Source organism: Camarhynchus parvulus, chromosome 11 (genome assembly GCF_901933205.1).
Source record: "Camarhynchus parvulus chromosome 11, STF_HiC, whole genome shotgun sequence".
NCBI lineage: Eukaryota > Metazoa > Chordata > Aves > Passeriformes > Thraupidae > Camarhynchus > Camarhynchus parvulus.
This window is the reverse complement of record NC_044581.1, coordinates 6,264,360-6,291,815: the sequence shown is the minus strand read 5'-3', so window position 1 is coordinate 6,291,815 and position 27,456 is coordinate 6,264,360. Positions and strand designations below refer to the sequence as shown.

General features: G+C 51.1%; 1 protein-coding gene across 2 annotated transcripts; it reads right to left on the bottom strand.

Moving 5' to 3' along the window:
• Positions 1 to 267: 267 nt before the first annotated feature.
• Positions 268 to 27,230, bottom strand: CSNK2A2 (casein kinase 2 alpha 2). Of its 2 annotated transcripts, XM_030956080.1 has the most exons (12): positions 27,059 to 27,227; positions 26,752 to 26,863; positions 15,906 to 16,007; positions 15,133 to 15,183; positions 9,004 to 9,063; positions 6,934 to 7,017; positions 5,953 to 6,063; positions 5,637 to 5,738; positions 5,224 to 5,324; positions 4,354 to 4,502; positions 4,073 to 4,166; positions 268 to 690 (listed from the first exon to the last, which is right to left on the bottom strand). In XM_030956080.1, the coding sequence occupies exons 1-11, from the start codon at positions 27,160 to 27,162 to the stop codon at positions 4,090 to 4,092; spliced, it is 1,053 nt and encodes a 350-aa protein (XP_030811940.1). In that variant the 5' UTR covers positions 27,163 to 27,227; the 3' UTR covers positions 268 to 690; positions 4,073 to 4,089. The 2 variants fall into 2 exon arrangements, with proteins under 2 accessions (XP_030811940.1, XP_030811939.1); XM_030956079.1 differs by lacking the exon at positions 268 to 690 and having other exon boundaries at positions 2,658 to 4,166; positions 27,059 to 27,230.
• Positions 27,231 to 27,456: the final 226 nt, after the last annotated feature.

The following is a 27,456-nucleotide window of genomic DNA, read 5'->3' as shown; positions in this document are numbered from 1 at the left end:
CAGCATTAGGCCACTCAGGTACCAGTCAGGCCACCACCCAGGCAGGCACCTTCAGAAGACTGTGGGGGCCTAAGGAGGGAAAGGAGAAACACCTCCAGAGGTGGCAAGTGGCTCCTTTGCCTCTGCCCCACTGACTTTGTACGATTTTCTCTTGCTTTCCTCACCCAGCCTGTCATAGCAAGGCACAGGGAACAGCTCTGCCAGCACTCTCCAGCTCCCTCCCCACTGAATACTCCTCCTTGCATGCTTCTTTTAAAACTTTTATTCAACAATATAGAATTCTTTTAATTATAGTATAGAACTGTCCATCACGATACTACATCCCCTGCAACCCCCATGTCCTGGAAGAGACAGGCACAAGCTGTCCAACCATGGTCCATCAGAGGTTGGGGGGAACAGCCGGAACAGAGGAAGGAACGACTAACCAACAACTGCTTTGCACACCCTTCACATTTCCACGCTTTCTGGGTCAGGAAGAGCTCAACAAGGAAACAGAGGCAGAAGAACCTTTAACACTCGGAGGGAAGGGCTGCGGTCATGGCGAGGCGAGTGCCGTCCAGCCAGGCGTGCGCCCCGCTCTGAGCCCTGCCCGCGCCGCGCAGTCCGCCCGCCGTCGCTCTACCGCGCCGATGGGACGTTTGATTTGGTTCTCATTCTGCTTATGGAAAATTGGGAGCAACAGCATCGGACCTGAGGAGAGACGGGAGGAGGGAAGTGAGCGTCGCGGGGCACTGCCAGCTCAACACGGAGCTCCTCGGCTGGGCACGCTGCCCCCGATCTGCCACCCACCCCAGCCAGGCCCAGGCACACCCTCCATGGCCCTCTGGAGCTGGGGACAGCAGGGAACCTCAGCCTGCTTTGGAAGAGGCCAGAAAGGAAGGCAGAGCTGAGCAAGGCAGGGTAGAGATGCAGTCCAGCAAAGCAGAACTGTCAAGGACAGCCAGAGACAAGTTTGGACTTTTTTTCCATGACCTGCTGTTTGGAGTTTCCCTCCACTACCACAAGCACCTCCCACAATTCCACTAAAAGTGTCCATCATGCCCAGCACACTTGAAACAGACAAGCTGGCAAAGCTGCTTGCTGCATCCATTTCCTATTGCATCCCTCAGTGGCTGCTGGGGCTCAGTTTTGAGCCTTTCCTCTTACAAGGCACTCAGCCAAACCAGTGCTCTACCTCTGCTAGAAAGCTGGAGCCAGGCCAGCTGAAAGGCCAGGAACATGCACTAGGACTCTCCTAACTTTCTCCAGGGGAAAGCAAATGAAGATGCAGGTTCCCCAGTCTTCTTAACTTCCTGGATACAAAGCACTGTTCCCCAGCTCCTGGCCATCCTTGCAGCCAGGAGAATGCTTTGCTAAGGTCCAGAGGAGAGAGGATTTCCTGCTCTGAGTGCTGGAAGAGCCACTGGCCGCAGAGATAAACTGGTGCAAGCTGCAGTTAAACATCCCCACTGCCCTGGGATCAGGAGACTCCACACCCTCCTCATTCCCAGACTACTCTTGCTCAGCTGTTGTTTCCCTCCAGGATGAATCTGTCACTGCTCATCCTACCCTAGAGCTGGGGTAGGGATATGGGGAGATAAGGGGCAGGTTGTTCCAGCCTCTCTGCTTACTGCAGCCAGGGAAAGCCATTTCAGTCTCTGGAAGAGCAACTCTCTTCCTCTGCTTGAGGGTACCAGGAAAGAATTCCTGACACAGGTTTACAGAACAGACAGTTCCCCAAGTACCACCCTGAAATTTCACTGCCAGGTTCAGACACTGTCAAGCATGCAGCACACTCCTACACAGTGGTCATCAGTGTTCACCTACCAAAGTTCCCCCACTCAACCTACTTTTCTTCTCCCCACCTCTTCTGCCTTGCCCCTCCAGAAGCCGGGAATGCCAACACACAAGAGCTGGAAAACAGACAAGCTTTTCCCATAGCAACTTGGACAGGCCATGAGAAACATCCACTTCTCAATGGAGCAATTCAACAGATATTTAAAATCAGTTCAAAACTTGATATTAAAACCCCAAACCAACCCTGCTGCTACTGGCACAGTGTAAGAGCACAAGAGACCCCCCTGCCCCTCAGGCCAGGCAGCCAGGAGGGTGGGCAGATGGAAGGAGGGCTGGGAACACTCACCAATGCCTTCAGCAGCCTCTGCAGGAGAGCAAATGTTAGCAAGGCCCTGCAGGATGGCAGCAATCACAGGCTGCTCCTCAGCCAGACACCCAGGACAGTCCCCAGGTGCAAAGAGACAGCTACTCCCTACTCAGCACATCTTTAGACCAAGCCATGCACGCAGGCTGAAAGCGGATGAGCAGAGGGGTGCACAGGTGGAGAACCCCGAGCTCCAGCTGTGCACTGGTGACCTGGTCTGACCCACCAGGTAACAGCAGTCGGGTCTGTCCCTCAGTGCAGCACAAGAGCTGAGCCCCACGCTGTGCCCAAACCCTCACACCTCCTCTGCAGCCCCGTGGCAGCAGAGACAATCTGCCCCAGAGAAATTCTCAGGGCTGACAGCAGGAAGAACTGCAACCAAAGACTGAGTGAGAGATCCCCACAAAAAACCACAGTCAGGAGGGGCTGGAAGACCTGACCTGCCCTCCTGGAGGAGACAAGGCCTCCAGCTCTCAGGCCTTCTGGCTATCCCATAGATTTGAGACGGCAGACGTTCAGACGTATAGATATTTATTGGTTTCAGTGAATTATACAAATGGATTGACCTGCTGTCGATGCCAATAGAACTTTATTGGAATATGGAATGTAAACAGATGTTTCAAATAGAAACATTGCAACCTTATAAAAAATTAACTATTTCAACAATGCCGCAGAAGGAAATTCTGTGTTTAGGTGCTGGTGGGAAAACACTATCTCCAGCGTCTAGGTTTGAGTGTCACCAGAACCACTTGATGAAGTTACACACAGAACAAGTAGAGGAGGCAACTGTGAATTGTGGGGCTATAAAGCCATCGAGGGATCTGATGAAAGAACCCATAAGACGAACCCCCCACCCCCCAACTGGATCGGCACCCCGGAATTCAACAAATGGCTGACTTTGTTCAAACACTGCGTGGGATCCCAAGGCCTGGATCAGGAGCTGCACAGCCCCCACCTGACGCCGCTGTTTGTTGATCTTCCCCCCTCCCTGTGCTCTCCTCCCCGGCCTCCTCTCCACTCCTCCATGCTGCGGTGCTGGATTGAACCGCTCCAGAGCTGTGCTCTGGCACAAGTCTGCGTCTGGCACGAATTCTCATGGGAGCCACGTCATGAGGTACGTGGTTGCACACCTATCACAAGAAATCTTGCAACACTGACTTTCCTGAGCTCAGTGGGAAAGTCTGGATAGTCCCTCCCCTCTCCTGCCACAAGAGCAGCCCTCACATTCACAAGTTTCCAAAGCAGGTCTATTGAGTTTCTTCTCAGAGCGAGCCTTTGTCAAACACACTGGAGGGGGGATCTCCTCTCCCCAGCAACTCGGATCAGTGCCTTCGTTTTAATGCTCCAAACCAATCCCGAGATGCTGCTGGGTTTGTGGGTTGGTTTTTGTTGAACTCCCCCCCCCCCCCCAACCACCCCGGCATTCACAATTGAAACTGGAATTCAAGGGCCAAATTCAAGCCCAGAGTGAGCAGTAAAGACTTGGACCTCAAAACAGAGTTGCACCTGCTGACCCCCAGCCTGAATTTGGTTCATTCAGAGTCTACAAGTCAGAAAGGCAAGTTTAGAAAGAGGCATGCTAAGGGCTGATGGTGGAACGACCAATTTGTCCCCACCAGCATGGTGGGGAAGGCTGGACTGAGAAGGAAGAGAAGGATCCATAGAGATGTGAACCAGAATCAGTTGTGTGGAGCCCTGGGGATATCACTACATATTTAGCTCTTGCAAGACCATTTGCCCAGGGCTTTGGTACCACAGGGTTAGAGTTACATTAACCACAACCACCAGAGAGGAACTGAGGTTTAAGACCCCCCCCAAGGTTAGATTTCTGCCAAGTATAAAGGGGAGGGAAAGGAGGGGGGGGTCCTTGGTTCTTTTCCCTTCACTGTGTGACCGAAGGTTTTGCTTTTATTTGTAAACATCTTGAATTACCCGTCGTTTTCCAGTCCTCATCGTGCTGTTGTCATGCCACTGGAGAGCACAGCATTTTCTGAGCTGGGCTGGGACTGCTCCTTCACCACTGGATCTGCAGGAGACAGACCAGGCAGGAAAAGGAAACAGCATTTAATAAAGCGGAAGCTCCACCCAGGCAAATCCTTCCAGAGAAATTGCCCTGAAACCCCACAGAGCTGCTAAGGCTCTTGCAGAGTGGGGAGCCAAAATGTGCCCCCACAACTGCATCCCTGCTGGCCCCAGCTACTGCACTGACTCACAGAAATAGGGGTGATCCATGGCCTCCTTGGCAGTCAGCCTCTGTTGATGGTCATATCGCAGCAGCTTGTCCAGGAGGTCAAGGACTTCAGGACTGACCAGGTGCCTGTTCTCACTGTGGATGAAGTTCTCCCAGCGCTTCCGGGAATGCCTGCAGCGGGACAAAGGGACCAGCTGTCACTGCACAGCACTACCCCCATGGCCCAGGGGCATCACCTGCCACCAGCCACTTCTGAGTATGGGTGGCTGTGATAAACAGCCCATAGCTCTTCCTTGTACAAGTTACTGCCCAGCAAACACCTGCCAAAGGTGGAAAAATCCTCTGCTTTATGTACACAACTGTATGATCTCCTGTGCCAGGAAAGGCACAGCATTGTACATTCCCGTCTGTCTACAGGGACCAGACAACAGCATGTGGCAGGCAGGGTGACACTCTTGGGACTAGAACTGGTCTGGCTTGCCAGCCAGCCTCACAGAAGCTGTCCTCACTAATCCCAGCCTCACAGAAGCTGTCCTCACTATTCCATCCATTTCACTTGTCCTTTCCAGAAATCTCAACTGGAAGACTCTGAGCCACCCAGCCCACACTTAACTGCAGTTTCTACATCTCCACTTAAAGGATATGAACATGTAAGAGAGAGAAGAAAAAGGGGATGGCACATGAATCATGGGAGACACAAAAGGAAAGAGCCTGCATTTCAGTGACTTCCTGAGCTGGCATAAGCAGCTAACAAGTGAAGCCTGCAAGCAGCACCGTTATCCAGAAGATCGAGCAGGCCTTTGCTCAGAGTTCCTCAAGGGTACAGACATCAGTTTATCTCCCTCTCTGTGCTTACAAGGAAAAAAAGGCAGCATTTCACTTTTCCACTTACTGGCCCAGGATGTCATTGAAGTGTGGGTCCAGTTCTATGTGGTACTTCTTCAGATACCCATACAGCTCATCTGTGCCCAGGACCTTTGCGATGCGAACCAGCTGGAACAAAAGGCATGTTCAGAGAGCAGAAGGGCAGCCCACCACTCTTTTGCAGAGGCAGAGCTGCCCAAATCTAAGAGCCCTCCTTCTGGAAACATCCAGACAGAAGGAGTTTCTCCCTTGAAACTTGCTTTTGCAAGATGTGCAGAAAACAAGTTTCCTTCACAAGGCAGCAAAATCAGAGATGGCTCAACCAAACATAGCAGCATCCTCCCAGCCTGGCAGCCCCATCCCCAGAGCCTCCCACTATACACACAGAGATGAACTGGGGACAAACTTTTCACAAAGTAAGCCAGGTAACAATGTCTTTACTTGGTCATAATTGTCCTGGCCGTGGAAGAAGGGCTCCTTTCGGAAGATCATGCTTGCCAGCATACAGCCTAAACTCCACATGTCTAAGCTGTAGTCATACATCTGAGGGAGAAAAGGAGAAGCTGTCAGAAAAGGCGCACTCACCACAGCCTGGTTCCCCACAAGCACAGGCAGCCTCAGCCTTTGCACTTCACAGCCAGCCTCTCTCCAACCCAGGCAATGCCCTGACAGGCAAAACCAGACAACCCAAAGGTGGCTGAAGTGCAGCCACAAGTGTTATCACTGGATAGACAGCAAGGAGGAGACAGACTCTTACTTGGTAGTCCACAAGGAGCTCCGGTCCTTTGAAGTACCTAGAGGCCACACGGACGTTGTATTCCTGAGCTGGATGGTAGAACTCGGCCAGACCCCAGTCTATGAGCCGCAGCTGGGCAGGCAAGAGAGACACAGAGTCACCAGCCAGGCAGGAGAAGCCACACTGGCCAAACCTCAATCCCCTGATGCAAGGGTGGAGCTCAGGGTGGAGCTCAGCCCTCTGTGGACAGCAGATGCTCTCAGCAGTTCTCTGATCAGGTTTTTCCCTTTTCCCTAACACCAGCTGGTGGGGTAAAGCCCAGCTTAGACAGCTCCACTGCCTTCTGAGTCCAACCACACTTTTACTGCTGGGCAGCTGGCTCCTTACCAGCACCACCAGGTCCTTGAGTACTAGGGAACAGGCAAAAGTCTTATCCCACTGTTTAGAAGGGCTGGGCTGAAGGCAGTGTTGATTTTACCTGGGGACTGAGAGCAGAAAATGGGGTAGGAGGGGCTCAGCACAAGGTAGCCCATCTCCACAGCTGCAGGGACAACCTGCTTACTAGGGATGGACTCCAGTAAGAGATTCCCTTCCTTATACACCTTGCCTTGCCTGTGCAGCTACTGCTGATTGACAGAGAGGGACCTGTGGACCACCAACTAGTTCCTTGACACAAACTCCAGATCCCCAGGGCAGGCACACACAGCACTCAATGGGACAGAAGTACCATGGTGGGGTGGAGTAGGCCCCTGTGCTGCCCATTTCCTGTGGTCTAACCAGCACACCCCAGCAGTGAGGGAGCCATCGACTCCCACTGAAGTTCTTCCCTGTGCAACTCTGACCATCTCCTGATGCCTGCACAGGTGGAAGGGAGCCAGTAAAGAAAGGTTACAGAGGTTTGTACAGGCTAGAGGGGTATCTGCCAGGGCTATGGCTACAGAGGCAGAAGAGTTTTCAGTTTCCCTGGAAAACCCCTGCTTGTAGGCCCTGGTGTCACAGTACCTTTTTCTGTTGGTGGTCTATCATGACGTTGTGGGGTTTGACATCCCTGTGCATGATTCCCATGCTGTGACAGTAATCCAGGGCCTGGCAGACACACACACACACATTAGACATGGCTGTAACCATGGGCACAGCATTACCAATAAAACAGTTCTCAGCCAGAAGCAAGAGTTCACAAGAAGTGCCATAACCCTGGCACATGAAATGAGCAGTTTCAGCTCTAATGCTGCACATGATAAAGCGACAAGCTGGCAACAAGACTGTACGGACCTTGTGCCCTACTGCAATCACAGGTGTTCCCTGTGTTCCCTGCACAGTTGTTGAAGAACACAATGCAGAGAGGTGTCCCACCTGTGTCCCGGGTAGCCCTGTGCTTCCTAAGTCAGGCTCTCTTCCCTAGAAAGGGAATGATTCCTACATGCATGCAGTTTTATGGCCTTCCACTGAGGCTTTCCACTTGTGTCCCAAAACACACTCAAGTTAGAAAGTCACCTCTGCCCTGCTGATTTAAGCCAAACTGCACTTAAAAAAGGCAAGTGATAGCATATGAGGGAGAGCAAAGCTGCTTCAAGCTTGTAGGCAGGAGCACATATAAGCTCCCCAGCCCCATGACCTTGCAGCACTTGCCCGCCCAGCACAGCTGTTCCCTTGAGCAAGGGGGTGAGAATGTTGTTTTCTCATCTCCAAGGGGAGGGAGATCCATCCATCAACATCTATCAGATGCTGTGGCATCTCCAGCAGCACAGAAAGAGGGTACAGCTTGTAGTCATTCAATATCCAAGACACCAGTGCCAGGGAAGCAATGCTGTCCTTGGGCCTGTGCCACAGTGGGAAGCAAGGAGGCAACAGCTTCCACTCCAGCAGAGAACACCCTGCAGGGACACATGGCCTCACAGCCCACAGGACTCACAGCAAACTGTGCTCCTGGATCTCCAGTCCAGGAGATCTCCAACAGGCTACACAAACTGCTTCCAGGGATGAAGCTCTTCTAGTGTTTGTGTGTGTCTTCTAGTGTCTTGTGTCTCAAGTATCAACTAAACTTCATCATCCCTCCCATCCTAATCCCAGGCTGCCTCAGGCTCACTCCCACACCCAGCAGGAAGGTCCTTCCCTTGCAGACAGGTGGCCAAGCATGGGCTGAAGAGAAGAAAGCCTCCCTTGGATCTGTTTTAAGAAGTCTCTTTCAGTCATCATGTCCTGGAGCACAAAGGGCTTTCCTAGCCTGTCCCACTCATTTCCAGAAGCATGGGAGCTGCAAAGTGCCAGCCCAGAAGTGCCAAGGACCTGAGACAGCCAAGCTGCTGCTCCAGCAGGTCAGCCCAGAACAGCCCTGGGATGGGTCAAAGCTGTCAGCTGTCCCTTGTGCCCTGCTGCCTCCCCTGTCCTGCAGCTGGAGACCCCAAGAGCCAGAGCAGCACATCCCACAGACCTGCCATGGCTCCTGCAGGGAATTTCCATGGGGAAGTGCAAGCTAGGCTAGTTAAGGGGAGGTATTCAGGGCACTCCTCACCTTTCATTGGAGGGGCAAGGAAAGCTTTGGCTGGGAGGTGTCAAAGGAAAATCCTGATGTTACATGTAACAGCAGGCATAACTAGTGGCAGCATTCACCCTCTGGGGCTGCATTTGAATACTGCAGCAGAGGAAAGCCTGGAGCTGCCAATCCCTCTCTTCTACTCTCCCTGGCATCACAGCTGCCCAGCCCTGCCTCAAGGGCCTTGTCCTGGCTCTGGCTGTTTTTCTGGGAGTTGATTTTCCTCACAGCAGCCCAATGGTGCAAGAGTCATAGGGAGACCAAGCACAGCTCTACCTGGTGACACAATCACAGACACTTTAGACCTCAGAGAATCACAGACTCTGGAGGTGACCAAAGGCCCCCAGTTTGGCTGCACTACCTCACAGCAACGAGCCAGGTAACCTGACCTCTTCCCAAACCTTCCCAGGTTATGAGACTTGGATTCTGCACTGGACACAAGAGAAGGAACCTCTTGGCAACAGTGCCCCATGAGCCCCACTACTGCCACCCTTGTTCCCAGTCTCCCCATCCAGACTGTCATGTGCAATGCCACTCACCTTAAGCAGCTCATACATATAAAACCGAATATCAAAGTCTGTCAGGATCTGGTACAGTTGCTGAAACAGATTTAGGGAGGGAGGAAAAAAAGAGAGAAAATAAATACTCCAGATTTGGATTAGTTTAATTTCCTGCACCCTACCTGCTTCCAGTCATTGATCCATTCCAGAATCCCTATGAATGCCACCATTCCTGAGGGCTCTCCTGATCTCAGACCTGCCAGGAAATCTAGAAAGGATGCAAGAGCCCCTGTGAAATGCTACTGGCATCATTCAGACTCGTCACAACTTTTCAGCAGGAGATGTCTGGCTGTCTGTCCAAGGCGGACAGAGCTCTGGAGGAGGCACAGAAAGTGGTGATTTCCTTTCTGTTATCAAGTCACTGTGATGACTTTGTATTCCAGCACTGACAACAGCATTCAAAGGTGTGCTGGGAACACATGGAAGGTGTCCAGGTGTTCAGGATGTGACAGGGAGAGGAAAACATCAATCTAAAGGAGCATGGGGTTGGGAGGCACAAAGGAGAGAGCCAGCCTTACAGCCACAGAGGCTTTCCTCTATCCCAGGGTAAAGGCTAATGCAACTGAAGAGCACAGGAATGCTTGTGGGACCAAGTAGAGCACAACTTGAGTTGTTGGGAAGTGCTCACTGCCACCACTCTCCCTCCTGTGTCCTGCAGCAGCTCATGTGGAAGTGACAGAGCTTCAGGGGCACTTTAACCTGCCCTGTGCCACCAGCACCATCATAGGAAAACTCATCTTCCTGCTGCTCCCACACCAGGTCACAGCTGGCCCAAAATTCACCTTCTGCTCTGTATCTGTCACTGGCTGTGGAGTCAGTCCAACCTTGCTGAGCTGTCCTCTCTCCCAGGGAAAGCAAGGCAAGGTGCCAGGGCAGGGCAAGGAAGGACATTCACAGGGCAGCAGTGGGACCAGACCTCTCTGGCCTTTCTTACAAACAAGGATCATCTCACAGCTCAGACAAATCACCAATTGCATCAGCACTGGAGCCCGCTGTCCATCACAGGCACCACTTGGCAAGCTTCAGGAAAAATCCCAGAGCAAGGGATTGAAATTCACATTCCAAAGAAGCAGCTCTGGCCCTGGATCCCCTCCAGGCCCATGCTGAGATCCTCAGGTTCCTGCCTTACTGAGGGCCATCAGCAAACAGCCCCCACCCAGCCCCAAAATCAGAAATCATTTACAATATACAAGTGTCACTTACACCCACAGAGCTTTAACAGCCTCCAGGACACAACTGCATTGTATTCTAGTGAGCTGGGATGATCCTAATGCTTTGGAGCAACCCAGTGAAGCAGACAAGCGAGCAGGGAGCAAAAAAGACATAGCCACAAGCTACAGAGCCATGGCAGGGATGGATTTCCTGAGTTGTGAACAACTGATGCAGGACACAGGGCCAGCAGAGGACAGCTGAGTCCTTCCAGGTCTGTTGACATGGCCTCCTAGGTTACAAACACTGTAAGAAGTGTGTATAACACCCCTTCTGGCATTCACTGCCCTGTTCAACTTCACCTGGCAACATCAATGCACCTGGGGAAGGAGGAGGGCAGGAAAGGCAGTGGCATTACAGGACTAGGCCTCATTTTCCCTATTCCCTGGCTCTCTGCCTCTTGCTGCTGTAAGTGGGAAGGGAGGGGATGGAAGGGAGGTCACCAATGTCTTTCTTCTCAGACCTGCAGTGCTGCTGCTTCTCTGGCTCATGGCCTTCGGCACTGGGCCATGATAAGCCCAAACACTGTGGGGCAAACAGCATTCAACAGATTTCCCTGGGAGAGCTGCCTGTGAAACCCAGCCCCTCTGACCTCTGGCAGTGCCAAGGCCAGCAGTGCCCAGCTCTGCTCACCACAGGGAACAATCCCTGCAGGAGCCTGCTCAGCCCTGCAGGCAGCCAATGAATGCAGACAGCTCTGAAGGACAGAGCCAAGGTTTCCACTGCAAGTGGCTCCTGCACAGGCAGCTGCCTCAAGCAGGCTTTGACAGAGGGCTCCAAATCCCCTTTGCCCAGCCTAGCAGGGCAGGACAGACACCTCCTTTGCAGACAAGCCCAGCTCAAACATCTCCTCAGCACTCAGGATCCCACAAGGCTCAGAGACCTGGGCTAGTCTCCTTTCTCCATACAGAGCACCAGGAAAGGCCAAACCCATCCACAGGCAGCCACTACCCCTCTCCAGCTTTCGGTGGTGTTCTGGCACACATCACAGAACCAATCATAAACCAATCCTGTTTGTGCCTGAGGAGGCAGAGACACACTTCCCCCAGCATGGGGCTGACAGGAGTTAAATGCTTATTCCTTTCCCTTGAGTGAGCAACACAGCTGGCTACGTGCAGGAAGCAGCATCTGCACAGCAACAGGGTGACTGTGAGGAGACACACTGCTTTGGGGTGCAGGGCAGCAGCAGCAACAAAAAAAAAAAAAAGCAAAACAGTTTCCAAAGCATCCAGCCTTGGCAGCCACACAAGGGAGGAGAATCTTTTCTACTTTTGCATTGCTTATGCAGGGCAACAACCACTTTTTTAAACAAACTCTGGATGTACAAGGATAAAACCCATGCACACATTTCCCTCCCAGCAACTGGGCCTGAAAAATCACCAAAATGCAGGTGAAGTGGAAGACTTGACTCAAAAGCCCACTGTACCCACAACTCCAGCAGGCTGAACATCCTGAAACAACCTTCCACTGCTCACCCTTCTTACCCATCTCATCTTCAGCTCCAAACCTGCTAGAGCAAACCCAAGCAAGAACTGCTCCTTGAGACCTGTCTGTCCCCATTTGCCTCTCTGGGGCAATGAAAGGCACAGTACCAGGTACAAAATACATGACAGCTGACAGTGGCTGAAGTGCAGGCGTCTCATTTCTAGCTTGAAACCAATTAGCAAAAGACATTTAATTTCACTGATGGCTCCTCAGTTGCATGTGGCTCTGCAGTGCAGCTTTCATTTAAGGCAAATTGCTGTGGGGAGCTTGAATGCTCTCAGATGACAAGTAATGCAGCAGATCTGAAGAGAAACACTAACCCTGTACACAAGCTGCTGTCCTCACACAGCAGAATACAGAATACATATCCAGCCTGGCTCCAGCTCATCCTCCTGGCAAGTGCTGTCACTTCCAGAAGGGACCAGACAGGTAATTTAAGAAAATGTAATCAGCTCTGGGGAGGTATCACCTAAGTCTCCTGTTTATACCATCATTTAAGAATAGTGAAATAAAAGCTTGTGCTTCTGATCTGGGATCATCCACAGCCCCAGCTTGGATGCCACAGAACTGCAGCTTCTGCCCAGGCACAGAGAGCTGAGGAAATCCAGCAGCCACTTCCATGGTGCACTGACATGAACAGTGTTCTGCCACTTGAACAGGCAAAGGGGTCAAAGTATTAGCATCAAAGCAAAAAATAAAAATTCCGGAGGAAAAAGAACTTCCAGAAAGGAGACAATTGAGCAGACATCCAAGTTTGTGAGCAATTACTGCCAACAGGACAGAGAAAAATGAAAGCCTGTAGAGTGGTCAGCAACCACCTGGTGCCTGCAAAACGTGTCACCAGGAGCTAAGGCCTCCCAGCCTTCCTCACAGGAGGAGGGTCAGCCAGGACTGCCGACACTGCAGCAGCATTTCCCCTCAGGAGCTGCCAGCAGGCTGGGAGTCACAGTCCTGAGCCACACAGGCTGCCCTGGGAACCCCTCACACACCCTGAAGGTGATTTGCCAGTGACATGCTGGCTCTCAACAGTGCTGCTGAATCCAGATGCCAACACAGAGATGGGCACATCAGCAACAGCCACATCCAAACAAAGAGAAGAGGTCCTTGTCACCTGGATTAGCTCATGTGGCATTTCACTCCAGCAGAACTTGGCTGCCCAGGGAGGTAAGGACTGTGGAGCGGGGGGACAATGACTGAGTGCTCTCCAGCTGCTTCACATGTGGAGGTACAGAGCAAGCTGAGACCAACCAACAGAAGTGGTCTCAGGTACTCTGTACTCTCTGCTTGGCACTTCAGAGCAAGGGAAGAGACATCTTGGGAGTTTCTATGTAGAAGAAGACACCCACAGGCACCCTCAGTAGAAGCATCTCTATAATCTGCAATTAGTTGCAGCCCCAAGAACCTACTCAAACAGGCAGACAGCTCATGGGAGTGGAGCATCAAACAACCCACACACCCCATACACAGCTAGGGAAATTCAGGTTACAAATAAGCTCTGAACACAAGAAGCCACACTGCATGCCCTGGGGACACACTTGCATTCCCAAGACAAGTTATTCCTGCCTTGTACCAATCAGCATCAAAAGCATCAATACTTTCTGTCCTGGACTTGTACAGCTGTGAATTTGGACTTCCCCAAGGAGCAAGGCTTTCTCCCAGGAGCTTACAAAACTCTGCTGCAAGCTCATGTAGTTGTTTCTAATGCAACAGCCAGAGCTGAGCACTGTCACTTGTGCAGTGCCAGTCCAATGCTCCTCACTGCTGCAGCAGTGCCCAGCCAGGCTCTCCATGTGCCCAGAATGGCCAAAGGACCATGGGCCCCAAGCCCAGCATTTTCAGTTCAGAGTCCCTGCTGGCCACCAGCCCCAAGGTACTGCTGAACACTCCACTTCAATGTCACATTTCAGTTTCTGGGGGATATTCTTGAGGAAATTTTTTTCCTCTAAGGACATGACAGAGTGGTGTAATCACATTTTGACTTGGAGACACACAAAGCAATCCTCAGCAAGGTGTACCACTACCTGAGCAATGTAGCTTATCTCAAGACAGGTATTAAAAATAAAAATCAATGAAATAATTAGAAGGTCTCTAAATAAAAAGTTTAAAACTTCTAGGACCAGCATTCCAAGGAGGCTGTGGGTCACAGAAGCACAGGGGCACATTCTCAACACACAACACACTGGCACAGCCCAGGCAAAGCCCAGGCAAATCAAACCTGCTTCAATTAGCCCTGAAAGGTCACCACAGAGCACTCCTGTCATGGCTGTTTACTTGATGGAGGCAACACTCCTCTCCCCACCCAGAGCTGTCAGGGCAGATGCTGCTGCAAGTTGCTGTAATTGTGGCTCCTGCAGTTATCTCTACATGAGATTAAACAGCACTCAGACCTTCACTGCAGCATGCCTGCAGCTCTGGCCACGTACACACATCCCACCTGGCAGCATCCAGCTCACCAGCCCACCCCAGAGGGACACAAACTATGTGTGCTGCCCCTCAGCATGCAGGGCTGCAGGAGCTGCCTCCCTTATAACCAACACCAGCCCAAGATCCTTCTCTGGGTGTTTGGTACATCTGCTTCCTGCAAAATCTGTACCTACATAATGATCTGGGACAGAAAGGAAGAAAAAAACACCATCCCATAACATGGAATGAAAGAGATCCCTGAATGGAGCAGGAGGGATGACTGCTGGCTTTAATGGCAACTGCTCAATTAATTCTCCACCACTGACTTAGTGATTTAGGGTAAAGGCTCACATGGGGGAAGCAAAGATACCATTAAGATAGGTGTGGCTGCTAATTATAGATCCCTTTTGTCTGGAAGCATTTTGGAAGCAAAGGCAGTTGTAGCTGCAGTCTGACAGAAGGACCCTCATTTTGGGAACAGTAATATCCCTGGGAGTCCCCAGACATCAGAAGAGCCAGGGAAAATGCTACAGCCTCAGACAAGGAAAAAAAGCTCTTAAGATGTATTCAGGAATGTTCAATCCCTCACTACCAGGGCCATGAGCAGTGGGAGATGAGCTCTCCAGCTTCTGCTACCCCACAGTTCCCAGGTCTGAAGGATTCCAGAATAAATCAGTGTGACCAGCTCCATCAACTGCACTGCTGTAAACAGAGCTCAGGGATTAACTTGGGCTGAATATATAGCACAGCAGTGATTACTAAATTGAGAAGAGAGCAAGAATATCTAACCTGTTGACCTTACTCCTCAGAGTTGGGACATTCAGCACACAAACCTTTTATACCTTTTCATCCAGAGCCCATTAACAGGTTTCTGATTCACACGGAGAAAGAAAAGTGAAGCTGACAATTGTGAAAACTCTAAATTCCCCCCACAGCTCTTGAGGATTATATGAAAATCACAGCATTTTACAGAAATGGGAAGCCTCCCTCCTCTACACTAGGCACACTCACCTTAAAATCTGTGTTATTGATGTACTCAAACACCAGAGCAGGGGTCTTTGACTGCAAGAGAGGAAAAGTCATGGTTTAAAATACACACTTGACCTTTCTTTGGCTCCCAGAGACCCGAGAAAGCCTTTGCTTCCTGCCCAGCCCTCACTAGGGAGAGCAAGGTGGGAGCAGGACGTGGCAAGTGCAGCCCTGCTCATACCCCACACTCTGAGCACCAACTCAGCATTTTGGCCAGCACTGCTCCCCCCTCGCCATGGAACAGACAGAGCACTGGGCAAGGCAAAACCTGTCACCAGGAGCTCAGGGCTCCCAGCCTTCCTCCCAGGAGAGAGGTCAGCCAGGACTGTGACACTGCAGCAGGATTTCCTCTCCAGGGCTGCCAGCAGGCCGGGAGTCACAGCCCTGAGCCAGCTGCCAGTCACAGAGAACTCCCCAGGAAAGGGGGAACTGTGGCAGTGCAGACCATGACACGACCACTGGTCACTGGGTAGGACAACAACCAGAAGGATTAAAGGGCTTAATATCCAGTTGCCCTGGCTGGTACTTAGGTTACAGATGCCAGACAGAAGGTTACAGGCTCTACTTTCTTACAGGAAATTTGTAGGACTTCCAAACTTTCCCCCATCAGCTAGGACAACTCACAAAGGACACAAAAGGGGTGTTGAGGAGTCTGGGGAACGTGGACAGGAAGAGGAGCCCATCAAACCAACCAGCTTGTGCCTCCAGCTGGTGGGAAGGCAATCCCAGCACATCCCCCCAACACAGGCACCTACCACTGGATCCTTGACAGTGTCAATCAGATTAATGATGTTGGTGCCACCACGGAGATTCTCCAGAATCTTAACCTCGCGTTTTATCTTCTTTTTCTTCACTGGCTTAAATAGACAAAAGAAATTAGAAGTGAGAGTCCTTTCAGAAATTAACACTGATTTCTGCCATTGATTTTGACTGGAACACATCACCTCCCCTCTTCTCTCTGCTCCCACCCTCACATGGGAACATTTTGAGCACCAAAGAGGAGACAGATGCTTTGCATGAGCTAGGATTTCCCTCTCATCCATGAAACCCTTCCATGCATCAGGGGGACAATCAAACCCCTCCAGACAAACAGAACTGTGACTCCAGTAACTGTGGTTAAAAGTGCCTTGGTATGCCTTGCTATGTGGTAACCTCAGCATACTGATTCATGTTTGCACTCAGAGTCACAGGACAAGCATGGTGGACCTAGCTCTGCTTTTGTTTACCAGCACTAACCAGTCTTTCACTTTTCAGCCTGTTTCCCAATCAGTACTTGAATCCCATGAAACAATAACCTGAGAGTCTCCAGCACCAAGATTACTTGTAAGCTCAGACACTGCTGTGCCTCACTTGCAACCACCTCAAATGCACAGAGCCAACTGCACTGCATGTCACTGCATCCATAACCATGATTATTTTTAAAGCCTAAAGGCATTTAAACAGTTTTGACTCCTCCTCTAATCTGCTCAGTCTCAGGAGCCCTCTTTGCAAAGTAAGCTTTCCTCTGGACATCCCCCTGTGGAGAGTGACAAAGAACAGCTGCTCCCAAGGCAGAGGCTCAGTGCTTGGGCTGGCTTTTACACTCTGCTGATCCAGTGGTTCACTTCAATGCAAATGAACGCTTCTGTAACTCATCCACTCCCAGCACAACCCTAGCTCTGTGCCTGCTGGAAATGAAAGGCAGTTTAGAGCAGATAAGAGGTGAGACTTTTTAATGAGCCTTGGCTATTGACCAGTGTGGGCAGCACCAGCTGCAAGTCACCAAGTCTAGCAGTCCTTCATTCCATAGCTGGAACATCCCCTCCTGCCCCACCAGTGCCACTAAAAAGAACTGCAGAGATATCTTGCAGGGATTGGTAAAGCCCTTTGCTGGTAAAGCCCCATCTCTGAGGCTGCTGATGAAAGCACTCCTCCCCAGACTTGGAGCTTTCTAAAACATTCATCATCTGGCACTGAATCTGGTATGTGTGGAGGGGTGTGATGAGGAATGGCAAAGGTATGAGACACCTTCCCAAAGTAACACACATTAGCAGATGTCTGTGTGAAGGACAAGGAGCCACAGGAGCTCAGCAGCTCATGCTCACCACCTCACCTCTGCCACAGCCTCCCACTTCTATGATGGCCACAGAATGCTGATGGTACAACTCATATTCCCCTTACAGGCAAATCCAAGGCAATCCCTGTTTTCAGACCCCTGGCAGAAATATATGAGCAGACAGGAGAAGGAACAGAAGGTTTTATATAGTGGGAAAATATGGCATTTATGTAAGTGATAAAATATGCTGTATTTCCAGGCTCTTCAGGTGGCTGAAACCTTCAGATTCGAATCCTGCTCTTCTTCCCTTGCAAGTTAAAAGGCATGAGCTAGACTTTAAAGCCAAAAGATGAGAATCTCAGCCTGAAGCAAAGTGCCAAAAATAACACCAATGCCAGCACAGGGAGCGTCAGCACCTCATAAAGCCACTGTGGAAAATGGCAGCAAGGCCACGGCAGCTGTCAGAGCTGGAGCGATGCTGAGCAGGGCTTGCTGGGGAGTGGGACCAACAGCCCCAGAGCAGCACCCAGAGAATGCTGGTGCTCCTGGGAGCTTGCACACAAAGGGACAACCAGCCAGAGCAGGGGCATGTAAACCAGCAAGAGTGAGGGCTACATCTTGGAACCTGAGAGGAGGATGCTTCATTAGGAACTAATTTAATTTATGTCAGCATGGAGACAGACACCGCCCTTGTGTCACCCACATGCACAGATCTTACCAGAAGGCCAAGATGGAATTAGAGGATGTAATTTGGTTACTCTGCTTGTCCAGTGAGGCAGATGCACACACAAGCTGTTTTCCAAGGAACTTCAAAGAGGAATTGAGGCACTGATATCCTGAAGGTGCTCCATGAATGGCTTGGCTATGATAGACATGCCTTCCAGCCTCTCTGCTGCAATACCTGCACTTGACTGGGAGCTGAAACAGTCCCTGAACACAGCTAAGAGAACCCAAAGCCCACTTTGAAACACCTTTTCCTTTGTGCTGTAGTTATTTCAGGGGCCTTTTGCATCAGCTGGGTAGGGGAGGATATCCCTCCATCCCTCCAAGATTCCCTTTTCTCCTTTCATAGCAACCACTGCTCCCACTGGGGCAGAAGTTGCTGTCTCCCAGTCACTTCCACATGTTTCTTTCACCTTTTGCAGGATGGGAAAATGATGCTCTGCACTATCTCCATGAGAAATCTACCCTTACCCACCACACACTAAAACACTAGAGCAGACAAAATCAGTGACTTTTAGAAAAAAGGAGAGAAGAAAGTTGGTCTTTTTTAATGAAATGCCTGCAGATAATCACCACCAGCAGCATCTCTGACATCACCAAGGGAAGACACTTGGGCGAACACTGTCTCAGCAAGAGGGAGAGTTAAAAGCCCCTCACTGTTTGCACTTTTTCCTGCTAAGCTGCAGGACTGCAGAGCTCAGGCCAGGCTGGTCACACCATCCCCACATCAGCTGTGAGCTGGGACCAGGGCCCCACCAGCCTCCAGGCAGGGCTGGGAAGCTCTGCATCCTCAGATACACTCAGAGTGGGGTTTTCCACCACTAAGTAAATAAGGATGAGGCAAAAGAAATGTCAATGGCTGAAGTCATTTCAGAGGAAAAGCTATTGCCTAGGAGTGTCCTCAGAGAGAGCAATGGGGGGGAACAGTTTCCCCATTTCAGTGGTGACTGCTGGCCAGCACCCCATCCTGCACAGCTTTCACCCACCCACAGGTCCCACACCACAGCTGCAAACACCATGTGCTATCCAAGGGCACATCACTGGGGCTCCTTTTTTGCCCAGTAACCCATTCCAAGCCCAAGCTCTTGCATCTGGCAAGTCAAGCCCCTTGGTGTAAATCACTCCAGCACATGGCCAGCACTGCACTGGGGGTAACTGTTCAAGCCAGAGAAACTTTGCTGACTTCCCTCATGTCCCAGAGCCCAGCAGAGCTGAAACTACAGGCTGGGAGCAGCATATCAGCCACGCACCAGGATTAAGTCTGGGTTGCTACAACTGTCTCTGAGAGTCACCCGATCTGTCTCTCCAAGGATGTTGACTCCAAACACACATGGATTAAATGTGAACCGAAGCTATTATGGCCTCCAACCATCTGCCTCTCCCAGCAGGGATAGCTTCTCAAACACCAGCCCTTGCAGCCAGAGTATTTTTAACAATACTCATTTAAGGCTATTTTATTAAACCAGGCTATGAACAGCAGCATTTCAGGTTGTGCTTCCTACACAGGCCAGTCCTCCTGCACTGGGAGGTGGATTTCCAGCAGAGGAAAGGAGCAGGCACCTCAACAAAATTAACTGCTCCTGAGTTTGATCTGCCTGTGTTTGCAAGGCAATGTTTTACACAGGTACAGCCTCCAACTCCATCTGGTCCCACGCCAGAGGTATTTCAAAGCTTTCCTCCATGCTGGGATTCTCCAGTGACCAGTATGGGTCAAAGCCTTCCCTCTGGAAGGGGCTCCAACACAGTCTCTCTGCGCTGTGCAAACACCTACTCCTGTGAAATCTGTACGAACTTGACAGCTTGGAGACTTCTGTCGCATTTGGTTGAAATTGGCCAACCAGTGCAAAAACTCCTGGGGGGAGGAGGGGGAGAAAGGCTGACAGACAGCAGGATTGCGTAAGACTCGTTTCCATAGGAAACCAGGCTAAAAGACATGTCTCACTTTAACCGTGTCTACACTGGGAGGGGTTTAATTACTTCAACTGCATCAGTACCCTTAGAACAACATTACTGTCTAGCACAAGCCAGTTTTCCAGTTTCCCAGAAAATTGCTTCCTTCCTCAGGCAAGCTGGAAGTGAGGTTGCTGTGGATTGTGGAGACAAAACATGCAGCTCACAGCTGAATGCCCAGAGCAGAGGGACAAGATCACCTCCAGCCACAGGAGGATGGTCTCTGTCCTCAAACACCTATCCTTTGGTGGCTGCAGGATTCCCACCCTACCAGCCAAATGGATAAAGATGCTTCAATTCACTTGAAAGTCAGGCAGAAGAGGCAGTGACCAGAGCTATCCCAACTCTCTTTGCCCAAAGACTGGGGAGCATCATGCAAAGCTATCCCTCTGCAGAGATGAAAAATGTCACACAATAAGCTTTGCAGTCAGGTAGATCCAGAAGAAAACACCTTTTTGTGACCAAGAGAACAGATCCTGGGTCATTTTCCACAGGATCATGCAAATTTGTAAGCAGGGAAGGAGTCCAGCTGCAGTAAACACCAGCTGGGAGAATTAACATTGTTTGCTAAAATAAACCTTTAAATAAAAGACTGCAACCATCACTTCCTGTCTAGAACGAATAAATGGCTGCCTGGCTAAACATCTTTTTTGCTTGGTTTCTAAAGCAAAGGGAGTACACTGTTCTGTCAGATGCTCCAGTTCCAGTCTTCCCCAACAACCTGGGAAGGCATTGCTTGAATTCAAGCCAAGAGAGAAATTAGATTTATTATCCAAAGTTCTCTATGCATTTTCTCACTGTGAAAGAAAAGCAGTGACCAGGAAGGCATGTGAAATACGAGTTAAGTCCAAAGCATAAAAATCATTTTACATTAGCCCAGAGCAGGCAGCCTGGCAGTGCACACATGCTGCCAGCTGAGGAGCACACGTGCTGCTCTGAAGGAATCCCACAAGGTGCTGGGCTTTGCCCAGCAGGTGCTCTGAAACAAAACTGGGGTTAGCACAGCAGGAAAGAAGGTTTAGCGGTCAAAAGATACAAATCCACGAGAAACTAAAGTAATGTATTCCACCATGCCATTAAAAAAAATCAATTATTTGCTCACCAAGCCTGAATAGCCTGGAAATACAACGATGCTTCCAGTGAACAAGCAGGGAGATGTGAACACACAATGTCCAGGACCAGTGAAAGGCTCCAGCAGCATCCCTGTCACAGGCTTTGACCATTTAAAAGCTGGCACTAGAAGCTCATTTGTCTCTAGCAAGTATTATCAAAAGGATCACAATAATCGGCCTATAAAGCCCAACACCAATTGCTCAATAGGAAAACTGGCTTCAGAGCAGCTCTGCTTATTTTGCCAGACATCAGCTGGGAAATCAAATAATGGTATTCCAAAGAGCTACAAAATCGAGGAGACCACTTATGTTAACATTCTGTTGGTTGTTTGCATTTTAGCACTTCCACTGTGGAAATTCAAACTTTTGTGAGCTGCTCTTGAATTTTAGAAAAGAGGGGGGGAAAACATACCTTGAAAGTACAAAAGTACTATTGCTTTTTTAGTTAAATAAAATATACTTAAGTTTGGTAGAATATCCCAGCATGTATTCTGAAGGCAGTTTTATTCTTTCCTTCAGAATCCTTTTCATTCCAACATGGCACACCCCAAAAGTTCTGGGGCTTCAGAACTGCCCATGATACATCAAGAATTCTGCAGTCAACTAAAAGTGAGACATGTGAGGACCAAGCCCTGATCCCCACCACCATCCCATGGGATGGGAATCTTTCCTTCAGGCCCTGCAAACAAACACAAGGCTGTATCTCACCCTTCTCCAAGCGGGAGCTGCAGCTTTGCAGCTCATCAGTTCCTTGGTGTTACACCATCACCAGGAGAGTCACCAGCTGCATCTCCAGGCCTCTGCAAGGCACCCAGTGCTGTCCCAGTTGGTCTCAGCTCACACAAGGCTGGACTCCAGCAGCCAACTCTGCCAAGCTCATTGTGGGCAACTGGTGTTTGAAAGACCAGAGCTGTGTGCCCATCTCTCTTGCAAAAGGGCTCATTTCAAGACTGCCAGAGGAGGAAGTGGGCCAGTGGGAGCTGATTCAGTGCATGCAAATGCAGGAGGAGCAAGAGACACAGAGTTAGCAGGAGCAGGCATTGAATGGCTTTGGTGGAACGTCACTGATGCAGGCAAAAGCTCCAGCCTGAGGGACCAACAGCATCCAATCCTATTTCCCTGTGCAATCCCTTCTGCACACCAGCATGAGAGTCATTTCAGCCCCCCTCTAGAACAAGCTGATGTATGTGGGCTCTAAAGCTTGTAGAGATAGAAGAAAACTTGGCAGAGCCACCATCCCAACTTGGTTCTCTAGTTACTAGAGTGAAAACTGGAGCTCAACACTGGCAGGATCTTCCAAGAGTGCCTGGTATAAGGAGCAGCTCTGGAGGGTTCACACAGCCCAAATGGGGGAAGAGGGGAAAAACAAAGCCAAACGAGCAAGAACGCACTTGTGAAACCGTGTACATGGTTGAAATTTCCAGTGCATGGACTCAGTACAGAGGGACAAAAGCCACCAAAGGAGAAAAAGGCTATTTCATCACTGCTGCAGGACCTTCATCTCACTGGTCCCTGTCCTTGCATCTGCGTTCTTCCCCTACCTCCAGCCATGTTGTGCCTATGCAGAGTAACCTCACTAGGAGACAAAACAGCCTCTTCATGATGGGTTTAATGCTTTGCAGGCAAGCAGAGCATACATGGACACACAGGGGCATCACAAAAGCAGGATGACTCCTGATTCCTGTAGAGATCTGCCAACATGGATGCTGTAATCTCCACCCCCATGGAGGGGGGTGCAGTAAGGATGGATGCAGTACAGGGGACTGGGAGGTGAAGGACACACCTACACAGGTGGTACAGCCAACACTCAGCACCAGCACTAACTGCAGGTAACTCATTATAACAGCATCATTCTCACTATATGGTATCACCTGTAGCAGTTACAAGCAATGTGGAAAGTCAGCCTTGGGCTTTTAGAGGGGCAACTTGCAACACTGTTCACATCCTCCAAGAACACTGTTACCCCAGAACAGAGGATTCACTTGAAAGGCATGCAGGGAGACATTTTGGAGCTGCATTAGCAGAAAAACAAAATGAGCAGCTCATCAAAGAGACAGCACAGACTGACCTCAGTGGTCCATCAAAAACTTCTGTGCGGTAAGATATGGAAGAGGAGAGCTGTGCTTCAGATACCTGCATTGCACATAGACAACACAGGACTCATTGGCAACAAGGATGTCTTAAACTTCCTTTGGACAGTCTGAGGAATGTCAGACCTCATCCTGGGAGTCAAACCTTAGCATCAGATTTAAGCACGACATGAAAAGACGTACAGAACACTTTCACACACTCCCCCTTCCTGGTGTGGGCTGCCCCAAGGCAGGCAGGAAGCAGGGCCACAGCTGTACCCAGGCCAGGCAGATCAAACAGCAGACAGGAACCTCCAACACCAGTGAGGGACTGGGGAGCAGAGCTGCTGGCTGACTACATGCCCTACTGACCTGAGGGGTAGGAAGGTCAGTACAGTGCAGTCCCCACACTTCAGAACCTTCTCACTCTTTGCCCCCTGAATACACTGAAAAGGGAGGGAGTTGTCCTCTGCCTCACTGCTCAAGATAAAAGCTTCTGGAGGATGTTGGGCAGGGGGTGTCTTGTGTGGCAAACCAGACTCCTGCTCCACTGCTTTGCACACACCATCCTACACAGTGCATCCTGATGTCCTGCTGCAGTGGAGTGAGAAGCAACCTGCTTGCTTCATTTGCCTTTTTAAAAAAAAGAGCTGCAGAATTTTCCTAGGAAAAGTGACATTAAGAGCATCATATTTGGAAGGCACTTGATCCAGAAAATGGTAATGTCGAAGTCATTTCATGATCTTAATTCCCTTCCTTTGCTGATATATGTTATGACCACAACTAACAACATCCCATTTCCCTGCAGGATATGCCTGGTTCTGCACTTGGGGTAGCAGAACTGAAAGGAAATGCTGGGTGCTAGCCAGGGAAACAGGACACCTTACTTTATGGAAGCCCAAAAGGCTGAGAGCACTGTGGTATCAACCAGAGCCCTCAGCTCCCTGGCCTTGTACAAACTTAAAAAGTCTTCATGGAGCACTTACAGACAAACCAGGCAAGTGGCTGCCCTAAGAGGAAGAGCAGTTATCTCCCTCATGCAGCCCTAAACCAGGACCTATGCTCTAGTCTCAGCTTTGTTGAGGCTAAGGGACTTGCCCAAAGTCACACAGGAAATCTCTGTGGCTCAGTTCTGCATCAAAGGGTGATAAAATTTCCTGACCTCTGTGGAGGATGGTACAAGATGTTCAGGTAGTATAACACCAAAGCAGGGGAAGTACTTGCTATGTGCTAGCTTGAGCTCAGTAAGGACAAGCTGCTTCAAAGAGCAAAGGCCAGGAAGACACACCAGTAACTTCCCATGAAGCTGAGATATCAAGACAGTGACTCTTGCTAAAACTCACTCTAACACCTAACATAAATTGTACTCTCAAAAAATGTTAAAGAGAAAGGAGCAACTGTGCTAAAGAGTTGCATCCATTGCCCAACCATGGTAGTTCCCTTTGACCCATCCCTGCATCACACAAAAACCTGAAGACTTTTGGTTGCATTTCTCATCTCACAGAATCCAAATTTTTCCCCAGTTAGGAGGAACAGAGACACCCAGCCCCTTTGCTAAGGCTCCCCTGTAGATACATGCAATCACGTTTGCAATTAAGTTTTGAGCCTAGTTACAGGAAACCAGAGGCACTTTCCACAGATCAGAGTGATGCTATTGCCACACTTCACAGGTTTTCATAATGTACACAACGTGGTGCTCTGAAACTCCCTTTTCACTGACCCAGTTTCCACTGAGGAGAAAGTTCATCTTTATTTATCTGGACCTTCTGCTTTTCCTTGCTCACTCACAGGAATGCTGTCTGCATGTTAATGCAAGTGGGGAGAGCCAGGGGAACCAGCGGCAGCACCAACCACTTCGTATCCGGGACAATCCAGTCTCCTGCTTGCAGGGCATTAAGGCAACACATTCAGGCCCCAAGGAGAAGGAGCACCCAGCTGCCCTGAGATGACTCTTGCCAGCTGACTCACTGTCCAAGGCTGACAGGCTCCCCAGCCGTGACAGAGTTCAGCTGCCACAGGCAGGGCAGCATCGCTCCAGGGGAGGCTCTTTGGGCTGGGAAGAGGCAAGGAGCAGGGCTTCTGATCACTCCCTGCAGCCTCCTCTCAGCCTCGTGGTGCCTTTCTATGTGGGACAAGACCTAGGATTTCAATAAACCACAGCAGTCCCAAAGAGGCCACCAAGGGCTCCAGAGCAGCATGCACTAGTGCAGTTTCCCCAGGCCAGCCACAAGGCATCTTGCTGTAAAATCCAGCTCTGCACTTGCCACTTGTGACCATTGTCTCACAGCAAAAATTTCTGCCTGCATCTGCTTTAAAAAAGACAAAACCCCAAACCACAGAAAGCATCCAAAGGAGGGGGAGCATGCCAGAGGAACCTGGCTTGGCAAGGACACGTGAACCTCACCACTCTGCCCTGACGTCAGGCTCAGCCACAGAGGCTCTCCCAAACAGCTCACCTGGCCACCTCCTTGCCCACAGCCAAAGCTGGGGTTTGTGTGCCTCCTCCCAGAGGCAGATGGAAGATCATACCTTTCCCAGGAGTGCTGGCTGGACAAACCATGACAAGTTCCTTGGGAAGTTAAGGCAGATCTCAAGGAAGCAGGCACAGTGAGAGAGTGGGAATGTCAGCAGAGACAGGCAGACACCGTCTAGTGAATGCCTTAAGGCTACAGCCCTGCAGAGATGCATGTCCTGGAAAACTGCTCTTCTCAGTGGCTGCAGGGGCACACTAAGCTCAGAACCCCCTGCACACTGTGGATGAATGTGTGCCCAAATTCTTAGGACACCCATGGTCAGACACAGGCTCCCACGTGCTCTTGGGGAGCAAGTGACAAGTGCCACTGGTCCAACAAGTGACAGCCACAAGTGTCAGCCAAGCCAGAACCAAACATACCGCAACTCTAACCTTTCATCTCGGTCTCAACTCCCCTGCCTGCCCTGAGATCACCAACACAGAGTGCTGCTAATTAGCACAGCTTGCTGTGAGCTGTTGCTTCAGTGTCAAACACGGTGAGACATGCCCTGCAGTGTACAACCTGTGCACAGCCATCCCAAACTACAACCTCCCAGTGCTGCACAAAGGTCCCCACAGCCCAACCCCACCAGGGTCAACACACCAGCACACAGGTCACCAACACTGCCAAACTTTGGTAGGTCTCCTTGAGCCTCCTCAAGTTTCCATAGTTTGAAGTCTGGCTGTGATGAAGTTATTTTTCACATCAGATTCTCTAAAGGACTGAATATAAAATATTGGTGTTTTTTTAACCGCTGAGCATCCCACAGCCTGGCTCTGAAAAGGCCACATGCCGGCTGTCTGGAGATTAACAGAAGGGTTCCCCCCTCCAGGCTTCACATTCCTGTTGAAATGGCAGTCCCTGGGCTGTTTGAGACGTGCATTGCCAGACACGATTTGCCAAACACAGGCAGAACACGCAACGCTGTTCAAATGTCAGGACTCGGAGCTCTCCCCCACCAGAGGAACTCTCAGCCCTGAGCTACGCTGCACAAGGAGGGGTGGAGACATCAAAACATCGCTACAGCACGCAAGACACCAAATCCAATTCCAAACACACCATCCCGATGTCCTTAACGAGAAAACAGGAGTTTTGGGGTGAAGAATGAGATCCAAGAGTTCTTTGGCCCTGCCAACCCAGCTCCTCTCTCCCTCCCTCCCAGCCACCACAAGCCCCTACATCATCAACGGGATACTCACCTTGAGGATCTTCACCACGACCCTCTCGTTGTTGGTGATGTTGATGGCCTCAAAGACCTCGCTGTACTTCCCTCGGCCGAGCTTTCGAACCAGCTGGTAGTCGTCCTGGTTGCTGCGGGCACCAAGAGGAGAGAGGCGGCGGTGGGGGAAGAGTGGATAACGACCAGGGCAGCGGGCCGGGCAGCGGGGTCCCCTCCCAGCCCCCCGGGACAGCCCAGCCCAGCACGGCAGCGGGGGATCAGGAACCCTCCCCACGGGCTGAGGCCCTCCCGCGGCAGGGAGGGCGGGTCCCCGCACGGCGCTTTACCCCCAGCTCGGGACGTGCGCCTCGTAGTCCCAGTACTCGCGGCTCCTCAGGCTGTTCACCTCCGCGTACACCCGCGCCCGGCTGCCGGCGGCCGGGCCGGGCATGGCGGCGCCGGGCGGCGGCTGCAGCAGGAGGAGGAGGAGGGCGCGGGGCCGGCGCGGGAGGCCGGCGAGGCGGGGCGCGGCGCGCAGGAGGGCGGCGGCGGCGGGCGGCAGGGCCAGGCCGGAGCGGGGCCGGGGCGGGGCGGGGCCGGCCCGGGGGCGGCGGGCGCGGGGCCCGCGGAGCTGCCGAGGCCCGGGCCCGGTGCCGGCGGCTGCAGGCGGGGCCGCCCCCGAGCGCCGCGCAGCCAACCCGGAAACGGCGCCGCCGCCGCCGCACCCGCCCAGCGCCGCGCAGCG

Bases quoted from the DNA above. Each gene is read 5' to 3' on its own strand.
- CSNK2A2 (XM_030956079.1), bottom strand. From the start codon at position 27,162: ATGCCCGGCCCGGCCGCCGGCAGCCGGGCGCGGGTGTACGCGGAGGTG. The intron at 16,008-26,751 runs GTGAGTATCCCG...TGTCTATTTAAG, and splicing joins TCGTGGTGAAGATCCTCAAG to CCAGTGAAGAAAAAGAAGAT. The intron at 9,064-15,132 runs GTGAGTGTGCCT...AATCTGTTTCAG, and splicing joins TCAATAACACAGATTTTAAG to CAACTGTACCAGATCCTGAC.